We start from the raw sequence: 11749 nt of genomic DNA on the forward strand, positions 1-11749 counted from the left end.
AGTGACCTCTACTCTCCTCCATAGTGGAAGCTCAACAGCACATTGGACCTAAGCAGCATCCACTCAGAGGGCCCTCCTTCCCTGGACCGCAAGCAGAGCTTCTGTAGCCACCTGGGCCAGGAGCCGTCTCCTGAGGAGGCTCTGGAGGAGCGTTCCCTCCTGGAGTCCATCGCCGGGCCAGAGCCTCCGCCCCGGTCCATGCCTACACCCCTGGACCAGACCAGTGACCCTGCACACAGCCTGTTTTCAATCCTGCCAGCAGGGGGTGGGAGAGAGAGGCACGTGGGGGACCAGCTGGAGGCTCTGGTCCTTATGAGCGATTTCCAGGGGCGTCCCAAGAGCCATGGTGGGGACTTCCTGCTGGCCCGGCTGCACTCCCCAGAGTTGGGGGCGGGCGTTGCAGGACAGGTGCTTGACCACTGGAACGGGACCTACTCTGCCATTTTTCCATTACTGTGGGAGGGGTCTGTATGGGTGGAGGTGACACTGGTCCATCCTAGTGAGGCAGTTTCTCTTCTACGACGCTTACAAGAGGAACGGCTAAACTGGGTGCCTTCCAAGAGCCTGTTCCGTTCTGGATCATTGTCTGAGACCACCAGGTGTAACCTGTGCCTGCCGGCCAACCAGCAGCCACTGTGCAATTACACAGACCCCCATACAGGGGAACCCTGGTTCTGCTACAAGCCTAAGCAGCTGGCTTGTGACACGCGGATCAACCACTTCACGACAGGCTCCCAGACATATCTGCAACATCTGACCAACAAAGATGCACTGCTCTTCCAGAGGTTAGTACGGGGGTAAATAATAATGTGTGTGGGAATAAGGACTCGTTTCAATCCGTAGCGCTGAAGTTCAGCGTTGTGGCCCGATTGACATTTAAAGGCAATGTTACCGAGGTAGTGGAGACTTCATTCGCGGTAAACGCTGCATATGTCGGCTCAATCGGAATTGACCTTTCAATTTCAACCACGCTATAGTGCTGAACTTGGGTGATTGAATCGAGTCTTAAGTGTACTGTATGTTTTATCTTGGACCTATGCAGTATTAATGCCTTTTTTTAGAGTGTTTCAGGTGAATGGTATTGCTTGCTGCAGGCTTTTCAATCAAGTAAAATTATTCTAACTTTTTTAGTGGCATCAACATCAACGGACGTATTCATGCAATGGGGTCTGACAGTGTAACTGTGCTGCCTAAGGAGAAAGGTAGGAGATGTGCTAAAATTATTGCAGAGTGTGAAGTGATGGTAGCTGGTTGTATTATATCTATAAAGTGATGGTAGCTGATTGTATTGTATCTGTAAAGTGATGGTAGCTGGTTGTATTGTATCTGTAAAGTGATGTTAGCTGATTGTATTGTGTCTGTAAAGTGATGGTAGCTGGTTGTATTGTATCTGTAAAGTGATGGTAGCTGGTTGTATTGTATCTGTAAAGTGATGGTAGCTGGTTGTATTGTATCTGTAAAGTGATGGTAGCTGGTTTAATTGTATCTGTATAGTGATGGTAGCTGGTTGTATTGTATCTGTAAAGTGATGGTAGCTGGTTGTATTGTATCTGTAAAGTGATGGTAGCTGGTTGTATTGTATCTGTAAAGTGATGGTAGCTGATTGTATTGTATCTGTAAAGTGATGGTAGCTGGTTGTATTGTATCTGTAAAGTGATGGTAGCTGATTGTATTGTATCTGTAAAGTGATGGTAGCTGGTTGTATTGTATCTGTAAAGTGATGGTAGCTGGTTGTATTGTATCTGTAAAGTGATGGTAGCTGGTTTTATTGTATCTGTAAAGTGATGGTAGCTGGTTGTATTGTATCTGTAAAGTGATGGTAGCTGGTTGTATTGTATCTGTAAAGTGATGGTAGCTGGTTGTATTGTATCTGTAAAGTGATGGTAGCTGGTTGTATTGTATCTGTATAGTGATGGTAGCTGGTTGTATTGTATCTGTAAAGTGATGGTAGCTGGTTGTATTGTATCTGTAAAGTGATGGTAGCTGGTTGTATTGTATCTGTAAAGTGATGGTAGCTGGTTGTATTGTATCTGTAAAGTGATGGTAGCTGGTTGTATTGTATCTGTAAAGTGATGGTAGCTGGTTGTATTGTATGTGTAAAGTGATGGTAGCTGGTTGATTTGTATCTGTAAAGTGATGGTAGCTGGTTGTTTTGTATCTGTAAAGTGATGGTAGCTGGTGCATCATGCCAGCTTTCGTATTTCAGACAAACCAGAGGAGGAAAGCAGCAGCGTAGCAGCAGCACCTATCAGGACCCCTCCCTCTGGGTATTACTTCCAGGGTTCGTGGCGGGCGCTGGGTGGCGTCGTAATACGCCAGTTTAACGACCCCACTACCATTATTCAGTGTCTGAAGGGCAAGCAGGTGTACATGTACGGCGACTCCAACGTTAGACAGTACTATGACTTCCTCACCAGCTTCGTGCCAGGTGAGTGTTGTTGGCCAAACCTATTACATCTTACACCCAGCTGTCTCAGGTGTGTTCAAATTCTCTCGCTCTACCTCAACATTCATCTCCCTCTCTCTCTGTCACAGAGCTGAAGAAGTTCAACCTTAGAAGTCATGTGAGAGCGGGGCCCTTCATGGCAGTGAACATCCCCCACAACATCCTGCTGAAGTACCGCTGCCACGGCCCCCCCATATTCTGGCCCCCTCTCAGCGTCAGTCAGCTACACTATGTAGCTAATGAGCTGGACGGCCTGGCCGGGGGATCAGACACTGTGGTAGTCATCGGCGTTTCGGCCCATTTCAGCTTTTTCCCTCTGCAGGCCTACATTCGCCGACTACGACAAATTCGAAGGGCGGTGGTGCGCCTTCTGGAACGGGCTCCGGGGACCATAGTAGTGGTGCGCTCTGCCAACCTCGACCAAAAGAAGGCTAACTTCATCAACAGTGACTGGATCTTGACGCAGATGGACAGGGTGCTGAAGGCCATGTTCAGGGGTGTGGATGTGTTGCTGCTGGATGCCTGGGAGATGACCCTTGCCCACAACCTCCCCCATGACCTTCACCCACCCCCCCCCATCATCAAGAACATGATCAACATAATCCTCTCAGGTGTCTGCCCCCTTCCATCATCAAGAACATGATCAACACAATCCTCTCAGGTGTCTGCCCCCCTTCCATCATCAAGAACATGATCAACACACTCCTCTCAGGTGTCTGCCCCCCCACATCATCAAGAACATGATCAACACACTCCTCTCAGGTGTCTGCCCCCCCCCCAATCATCAAGAACATGATCAACACAATCCTCTCAGGTGTCTGCCCCCCCCCACCCCCATCATCAAGAAAATGACACAACATCCTGACGACTTTAGGCAACCATTTATTTTGACTATTATGCAAATCTTTATGTTTTATATACAGCGCCGTCAGAAAGTATTCACACCCTTTTTCCACATTTTGTTGTGTTACAGCCTGAATTTACAATGAATGAAATAGAGATTTTGTGTCACTGGTCTACACACACAATACCCCATAATGTCAAAGTGGAATTATGTTTTTAGAAATGTTTACAAATTAATAAAAAATGAAAAGCTGAAATGTCTTGAGTCAATAGGTATTCAAGCCCTTTGTTATGGCAAGCCTAAAGTTCAGGAGTAAAAATGTGCTTAACATGTCACATAAGTGCAATAATCGTGTTCAACATTGGTTTATGAATGACTACCTCATCTCTGTACCCCACACATACAATTACCTGTAAGATCCCTCAATCGAGCAGTGAATTTCAAACACAGATTCAACCACAAAGCCCAGGGAGGTGTTCCAATGCCTCGTAAAGAAGCGCACCTATTGGTAGATGGGTAAAAAAAAAAAAAAAGCAGACATTGAATACCCCTTTGAGCATGCTGATGACTCACGACTATCCGCGTCAGCTTCAACAGCGAGTGAAATCACTGCAACACTTAACAAAGAGCTGCAGTCAGTCTCAGAATGGGTGGCAAGAAAATAAGCTGCTACTAAATATTTCAATAACTAAAAGCATGTATTTGGGACAAATCATTCACGTAACCATAAACTTCAATTAAATCTTGTAATGCATAATGGGATATTGAGCAAGTTGAGGAGCCTAAACTGCTTGGAGTAACCCTGGATTGTAAACTGTCATCGTCAAAACATATGGATGCAACAGTGGGTAAGATGGGGAGAAGTCTGTCCATAATAAAGTGTTGCTCTGTCTTCTTAACAACACTATCAACAAGGCAGGTCCTACAGGCCATAGTTTTGTCGCACCTGGACTACTGTGCAGTCGCATAGTCAGGTGCCACAAAGGGACTTAGGAAAATGACAGAACAGGGCAGCACGGCTGGCCCTCACACTGAAAGCTAATTAATAATATGCATGTCAAGCTCTCCTGGCTCAAAGTGGAAGAGAGATTGACTTAATCACTACTTGTTTTTGTAAGAAGTGTTGACAAGCTGAATACACCGAGGTGTCTATTTAAACTGCTGGCACACAGCCCAGACACCCATGCATACCCCACAAGACATGCCACCAGAGGTCTCTTCACAATCCCGGAGTCCAGTACAGACTATAGGAAGCGCAGAGTACTAACTCTATGCCACATCAAGTAACTCATGCAAGTAGTAAAATCAGACTTAAAAAACACCTTATGGAACAGCAGGGACTGTGAACAGACATACACACAGGCACAGACACACAACACATGATAAGCCACACACGCTACACACATGTACACATGGATTTTGTGTTGTAGATATGTGGTAGTTTTGTGAAATCTGTTGTGAATGTATTGTAATGTTTTTAAAATGGTATAACTGCCTTAATTTTGCTGGACCCCAGGGAGAGTAGCTGCTGCCTTGGCAGGAACTAATGGGGATCCATAATAAACCCCAGGAAGAATAGCTGCTACCTTGGCAGGAACTAACGGGGAGCCATAATAAACCCCAGGAAGAGTACCTGCTACCTTGGCAGGAACTAACGGGGATCCATAACAAACCCCAGGAAGAGTACCTGCTGCCTTGGCAGGAACTAATGGGGATCCATAATAAACCCCAGGAAGAGTAGTTGCTGCCTTGGCAGGAACTAATGGAGATCCATAACAAACCCCAGGAAGAGTAGCTGCTGCCTTGGCAGGAACTAATGGGGATCCATAATAAACCCCAGGAAGAGTAGCTGCTGCCTTGGCAGGAACTAATGGGGATCCATAATAAAACCCAGGAAGAGTAGCTGCTGCCTTGAAGAGTCTAAAGGCTGTCCTTTTCAGACTGAGCCTAAAGGCTGTCCTAGTCAGGCTGAAGAGTCTAAAGGTTGTCCTAGTCAGGCTGAAGAGTGTAAAGGCTGTCCTAGTCAGGCTGAAGAGTCTAAAGGCTGTCCTAGTCAGGCTGAAGAGTCTAAAGGCTGTCCTTGTCAGGTTGAAGAGTCTAAAGGCTGTCATTGTCAGGCTGAAGAGTCTAAAGGCTGTCCTTGTCAGGCTGAAGAGTCTAAAGGCTGTCCTTGTCAGGCTGAAGAGTCTAAAGGCTGTCCTTGTCAGGCTGAAGAGTCTAAAGGCTGTCCTTTTCAGACTGAGCCTGAAGGCTGTCCTTGTCAGGCTGAAGAGTCTAAAGGCTGTCCTTGTCAGGCTGAAGAGTCTAAAGTCTGTCTTTGTCAGACTGAAGAGTCTAAAGGATGTCCTTGTCAGGTTGAAGATTCTAAAGGCTGTCCTTGACAGGTTGAAGATTCTAAAGGCTGTCCTAGTCAGGCTGAAGATTCTAAAGGCTGTCCTTGTCAGGCTGAAGAGTCTAAAGGCAGTCCTTGTCAGGTTGAAGTGTCTAAAGGCTGTCTTTGTCAGACTGAAGAGTGTAAAGGCTGTCCTTTTCAGACTGAGCCTAAAGGCTGTCCTTGTCAGGTTGAATAGTCTAAAGGCTGTCCTTGTCAGGCTGAAGAGTCTAAAGGCTGTCCTAGTCAGGCTGAAGAGTATAAAGGCTGTCCTAGTCAGGCTGAAGATTCTAAAGGCTGTCCTTGTCAGGTTGAAGAGTCTAAAGGCTGTCCTAGTCAGGCTGAAGAGTCTAAAGGCTGTCCTTGTCAGGCTGAAGAATCTAAAGGCTGTCCTTGTCAGGTTGAAGAGTCTAAAGTCTGTCTTTGTCAGACTGAAGAGTCTAAAGGCTGTCCTTGTCAGGTTGAAGATTCTAAAGTCTGTCTTTGTCAGACTGAAGAGTCTAAAGGCTGTCCTTGTCAGGTTGAAGATTCTAAAGGCTGTCCTTGACAGGTTGAAGATTCAAAAGGCTGTCCTAGTCAGGCTGAAGATTCTAAAGGCTGTCCTTGTCAGGCTGAAGAGTGTAAAGGCGGTCCTTGTCAGGTTGAAGAGTCTAAAGGCTGTCCTTGTCAGGTTGAAGAGTCTAAAGGCTTTCATTGTCAGGCTGAAGAGTCTAAAGGCTGTCTTAGTCAGGCTGAAGAGTCTAAAGGCTGTCCTTGTCAGGCTGAAGAGTCTAAAGGCTGTCTTAGTCAGGCTGAAGAGTCTAAAGGCTGTCCTTGTCAGGCTGAAGAGTCTAAAGGCTGTCCTTGTCAGATTTTAAAGTCACGTAGATCACATGATTACGCTCTTTTCGTTTACAAAGCCCGAACATTACTGTTTGTCACGCCTAATCCCGCTCCCCCGCTCCGGCTCTCAACGTTGCCGGTCTACTAACCACCAGCCCTGGCAACCACCATTACACACACCTTCTCCCCATTATTACGCACACCTGGACATCATTATTTCCTTGATTACTCTCCCTTTATTTAGCCGTCAGTAGCCATCAGTCACTAGGTAGTACTGCTTTGATTCACGTTCTGTACGCTTCTCTTCTTTTGTTTATCTGCATTTATGATTATTTAACTCACCTTCTGCGCCTGCGTCCTGACTCCCGGCATTTACGTAACAGAATACTTCCTCCACATGTGGAAGCAGCAGAGCAGCGTCGCCTATTGTGGCCAGAAGGGAAAGGCATGAGTACTCCATCATCATTGTTTTCCGTCAAACCGTTCCTGGTTTCCATTTCACTGGTTGGCTGTCCCTTGTGTCGTTTCTACCGCTCTAGTGGATTCCTGTGCCGCGGGGAATTTCATCGACCAGGCCTTCGTCTCCTCCATGAATATCTCCTCAGTACCCGCTCTCCTCTTCAGGTCCACGCCCTGGATAATCGACCAGTGGGATCCGTCATTATCACACACGTCACAGCACCACTCACTTTCACCGTGGGATCCATGCACCAGGAAAGTCTTCCCTTCCTCATCACCACTGCACCAGTGCACAAAGTCATCCTCGGCCTCCCGTGGCTCCAACGTCATGACCCCACCATCTCCTGGTCGAGGATGGAAATCACAGACTGGTCACTCGGATGCCGGAGGACCTGCTTGCAAATCAAATCAAATGTTATTTTCCACATGCGCCGAACACAACAGGTGTAGACCTTACAGTGAAATGCTTACTTTCCCTTGCCCTTCGGTTCCACGTTGTTTGATAGAACTGTGGTTGCCCTCCAGCCCGACATCCAGGAGGTTTATCAGGATCTCCGGGAGGTGTTCTCCAAGACCCAAGCCACCTGTCTCCCTCCTCATAGCCCATGGGACTGTGCCATAGACCTGCTAGAAGGCTCTGCGCCGCCGCGCCGCCGCGCAGCCACGTCTACCCTCTGTCGGTGGCTGAGACCGAGGCCATGGAGGAGTACATCCAGGAGGCTCTCCAAAAGGGCTGAGGCCCCGGTTTGTGGGGCCATTCAAGGTCCGCCGGAGGTTCAATGAGGTAACTTATCGTCTACAACTCCCTGCCAACTACCGGATCTCACCCTCTTCATGTTTCCCTCCTCAGGCTGGTGGCTCCTGGTCCCCTGGCTGATGCCATCCCCCGCGACACCCCTCCGCCTCCCCTGGACATCCAGTCCCGCTCCATCTCCCTCCCCCCTCTCCTCCACAGGAGGCTGCTGAGTGTAGAATTGCTCATAATAATGGCCGCAACGGAGCAAATGGAATGGCATCAAAGACCTGGAAACCATGTGTTTGCTGTATTTGATACCATTCCACTGATTCTGCTCCAGCCATTACCACGAGCCCATTCTCCCCAATTAAGGTGCCACTGGCCTCCTGTGCTCTCCTCCCCCCTCTCTCCTCCCCTCTCTCACTCCTCCCCCAGCCCAGCTCCATCGCTCTCTCCTCCTCCCCCTCCCCCTCGCTCCTCCTCCTCCTCCCCCCACTCCTCCAGCCCAGCTCCATCGCCCCCCCTCTCTCCTCCTCTCCCCCACCCCCTCTCTCCTCCTCCCCCCTCTCCCCCAACCCAGCTCTATCGCTCTCCTCCTCCTCCTCCCCCCTTTCCCCCAGCCCAGCTCCAACTCCCCCATTAAAGTAATCTGCATCTGACTGAGAAGCCATTTGAATTTTAATTAGCCTGACCCAAGAGGCTGCGAGGCAGAGGCTTTCTTATCCTCAGCTCCAACAACTAGCAAGTCAGCCAGCCAGTCAGTCAGCCAGCCAGCCAGTCAGCCAGCCAGCAAGTCAGCCAGCCAGTCAGCCAGCCAGTCAGCCAGTCAGCCGGCCGGCCATTCAGCCAGCCAGTCAGCCAGTCAGCCAGCTAGTCAGCCAGCCAGCTAGTCAGCAAGTCAGCCAGTCAGCCAGCCAGTCAGCCAGTCAGCCAGTCAGTCAGCCAGTCAGCCAGTCAGTCAGTCAGCCAGCCAGCCATTCAGCCAGTCAGCCAGCCTGCCTGCCAGTCAGCCAGTCAGCCAGTCAGCCAGCCAGCCAGCCAGCCAGCAAGCCAGCCAGCCAGCCAGCCAGTCAGCAGGATGTCCTTGTCAGGTTGCCAGCCAGTCAGCCAGCCAGTAAGCCAGCCAGTCAGCCAGCCAGCCAGCCAGCCAGCCAGCCAGTCAGCCAGATAGCCAGCCAGTCAGCCAGCCAGTCATCCCGGCTGGCTGACTTGAGCTAGCCTTGAGCCCATCTCCCGGCTATCTACCTCTCTGTCAACCGGACGGGACCTCCTAGTGTTGACATGGAGCCCCGCCGATCCATCACATCTGGTCTGCCGACGTAACGTCTGATGTGGTTTCAACAGGCGATGACCACGAAGATCCATCTTGCTAGCCCCGACCCGCTAGCATGCGCAATCAACAGCCGTGCCTCCTGCTTGCCTGTGCTTTAGCAGCCTACGAACTGCCCCCGGACTTACTTAGTGCTGTTCACTGGACCTTACGATCACTCAGCTACACAGCTAATGCCTGCTGGACTGTTCCTTTACACGGTACTCTATCCTGTTTATCTGTTTAGCCTCAGCCCAAACTTTCATCGCCATTACCAGTTGTTGTCTTAGCCCTCTCGAATAACACCGGTGATTGCGTTATGCCTCTCTCCCATGTCAATATGCCTAGCCTATTGCTGTTTGGGTTAGTTCTTATTATACAATTTCACTGTAGATCCCCAAGTTCAGCTCAACCAGCCTCAGAGAGCTCCTTTGTCCCACCCCCCATACACGCGGAGACCGGCTCAATCGGTACCTCCAGTGACGCTATCTCTTTCATAGTTACCCAATGCTTAGGTTACCTCAACTGTACTCATATCCTTCCATATCCTTGTCTGTACATAATGCCCTGAATCTATTCTACAACGCCCGGAAATCTGCCCCCTTTCTCTGTACCCAACGCACTAGAAGACCAGTTCTTAAAGCCTTTAGCCGTATCCTTATTATATTCCTCCTCTGTTCCTCTGGTGATGTAGAGGTTAACCCAGGCCCTGTAACCCCCAGTATCACTCCTACCCCCCAGGCGCTATCATTTGTTGACTTCTGTAACCGTAAGTTTGAGTTATTCACTGCGTTAGCACACTCCGCCAACCCTGATGTTCTAGCAGTGTCTGAATCCTGGCTTAGGAAGGCCACCAAAAATTCGGAAATTTCCATTCCGAACTACAACATTTCCCGTCTAGATAGAACTGCCAAAAGGGGCGGAGTTGCAATCTACTGTAGAGATAGCCTGCAGAGCTCTATCATACTATCCAGGTCTGTGCCCAAACAGTTGAGCTTCTACTTCTAAAAATCCACCTTTCCAGAAATAAGTCTCTCACTTTTGCCGCTTGCTACAGACCCCCCTCAGCCCCCAGTTGTGCCCTGGACACCATATGTGAATTGCTTGCCCCCCATCTATCCTCAGAGTTCATACTACTTGGTGACCTAAACTGGGATATGCTCAACACCCCGGCCGTACTACAATTTAAACTAGATGCCCTCAATCTCACACAAATTATCAACGAACCTACCAGGTACAACCCTAAATCCGTAAACATGGGCACCCTCATAGATATCATCCTGACTAATTTACCCGCTAAATACACCTCCGCTGTCTTCAACCAGGATCTCAGCAATCACTGCCTCACTGAAATAAGCCCTCCCAACTACCTCATCCCCATATTGTTATTTATTTTGCTCATTTGCACCCCAGTATCTCTATTTGCACATCATCTCTTGCACATCTATCATTCCAGTGTTAATACCAATTGTAATTATTTTGCACTATGGCCTATTTATTGCCTTACCTCCATAACTCGCTACATTTGAACACACTGTATATATATTTTCTGTTGTATTTTTGACTTTATGTTTTGTTTTACCCCATATGTAACTCTGTGTTGTTGTTTTTATCGCACTGCTTTGCTTTATCTTGGCCAGGTCGCAGTTGTAAATGAGAACTTGTTCTCAACTGGCTTACCTGGTGAAATAAAATATAAAATAAATAAAAAAATTGCCTGCGTCCGTAATGGGTCCGCGGTCAAACAACCACCCCTCATCACTGTCAAACGCTCCCTAAAACACTTCAGCGAGCAGGCCTTTCTAATTGACCTGGCCCGGGTATCATGGATCGATATTGACCTCATTCTGTCAGTAGAGGATGCCTGGATGTTCTATAAAAGTGCTTTCCTCTCCATCTTAAATAAGCATGCCACATTGAAAAAATTCAGAACTAAAAATAGATATAGCCCCTGGTTCACCCCAGACTTGACTGCAGCACAAAAACATCCTGTGGCGTACTGCATTAGCATCGAACAGCCCCCGCGATATGCAACTTTTCAGGGAAGTCAGGAACCAATATACACAATCAGTTAGGAAAGCAAAGGCTAGCTTTTTCAAACAGAAATGTAAATCCTGTAACACTAACTCCAAAAAGTTTTGGGACACTGTAAAATCCATGGAGATTAAGAGCACCTCCTCCCAGCTACCCACTGCAATAATCGAGAATTTCAATAAGGATTTTGCTACGGCTGGACATGCTTTCCACCTGGCTACCCTTACCCCGGCCACCAGCTCTGCACCCTCCGCTGCAACTTGCCCATGCCCCCCCCGCTTCTCCTTCACACAAATTCAGATAGCTGATGTCCTGAAAGAGCTGCAAAGGCTGGACCCCTACAAATCAGCTGGGCTAGACAATCTGGACCCTTTCTTTCTAAAATTAGCCGCCGAAATTGTGGCAACCCCTATTACTAGCCTGTTCAACCTCTCTTTCGTATCGTCTGAGATCCCCAGAGGTTGGAAAGCTGCCGCGGTCATCCCCCTCTTCAAAGGGGGTGACACTCTAGATCCAAACTGTTACAGACCTATATCCATCCTGCCCTGCCTTTCTAAAGTTTTTGAAAGCCAAGTTAACAAACAGATCACCGACCATTTCGAATCCCACCGTACCTTTTCCGCTATGCAATCTGGTTTCCAAGCTGGTCATGGGTGCACCTCAGCCACGCTCAAGGTCCTAAACGATAGTATAACCGCGATCGATAAAAGACAGTACTGTGCAGCCGT

General features: G+C 48.5%; 1 protein-coding gene across 4 annotated transcripts in view; it reads left to right on the forward strand.

Annotated features, from left to right (window-relative positions):
* Positions 1 to 3543, forward strand: part of LOC311114078 (NXPE family member 3-like) — a 28230-nt gene extending 24687 nt beyond the window's left edge. For all 4 annotated transcript variants that reach the window (XM_084189358.1, XM_084189356.1, XM_084189357.1 and 1 more), the window contains exons 6-9: positions 25 to 785; positions 1132 to 1202; positions 2207 to 2428; positions 2536 to 3543. In XM_084189358.1, the coding sequence (XP_084045484.1) occupies positions 25 to 785; positions 1132 to 1202; positions 2207 to 2428; positions 2536 to 3089 (1608 nt within the window). In that variant the 3' untranslated portion in view covers positions 3090 to 3543. The remainder of the gene's footprint in view (positions 1 to 24; positions 786 to 1131; positions 1203 to 2206; positions 2429 to 2535) is intronic.
* Positions 3544 to 11749: the final 8206 nt, after the last annotated feature.

This window comes from Coregonus lavaretus, assembly GCF_964263955.1.
Source record: "Coregonus lavaretus genome assembly, contig: HAP1_SCAFFOLD_1786, whole genome shotgun sequence".
In the NCBI taxonomy this organism is placed as follows: domain Eukaryota; kingdom Metazoa; phylum Chordata; class Actinopteri; order Salmoniformes; family Salmonidae; genus Coregonus; species Coregonus lavaretus.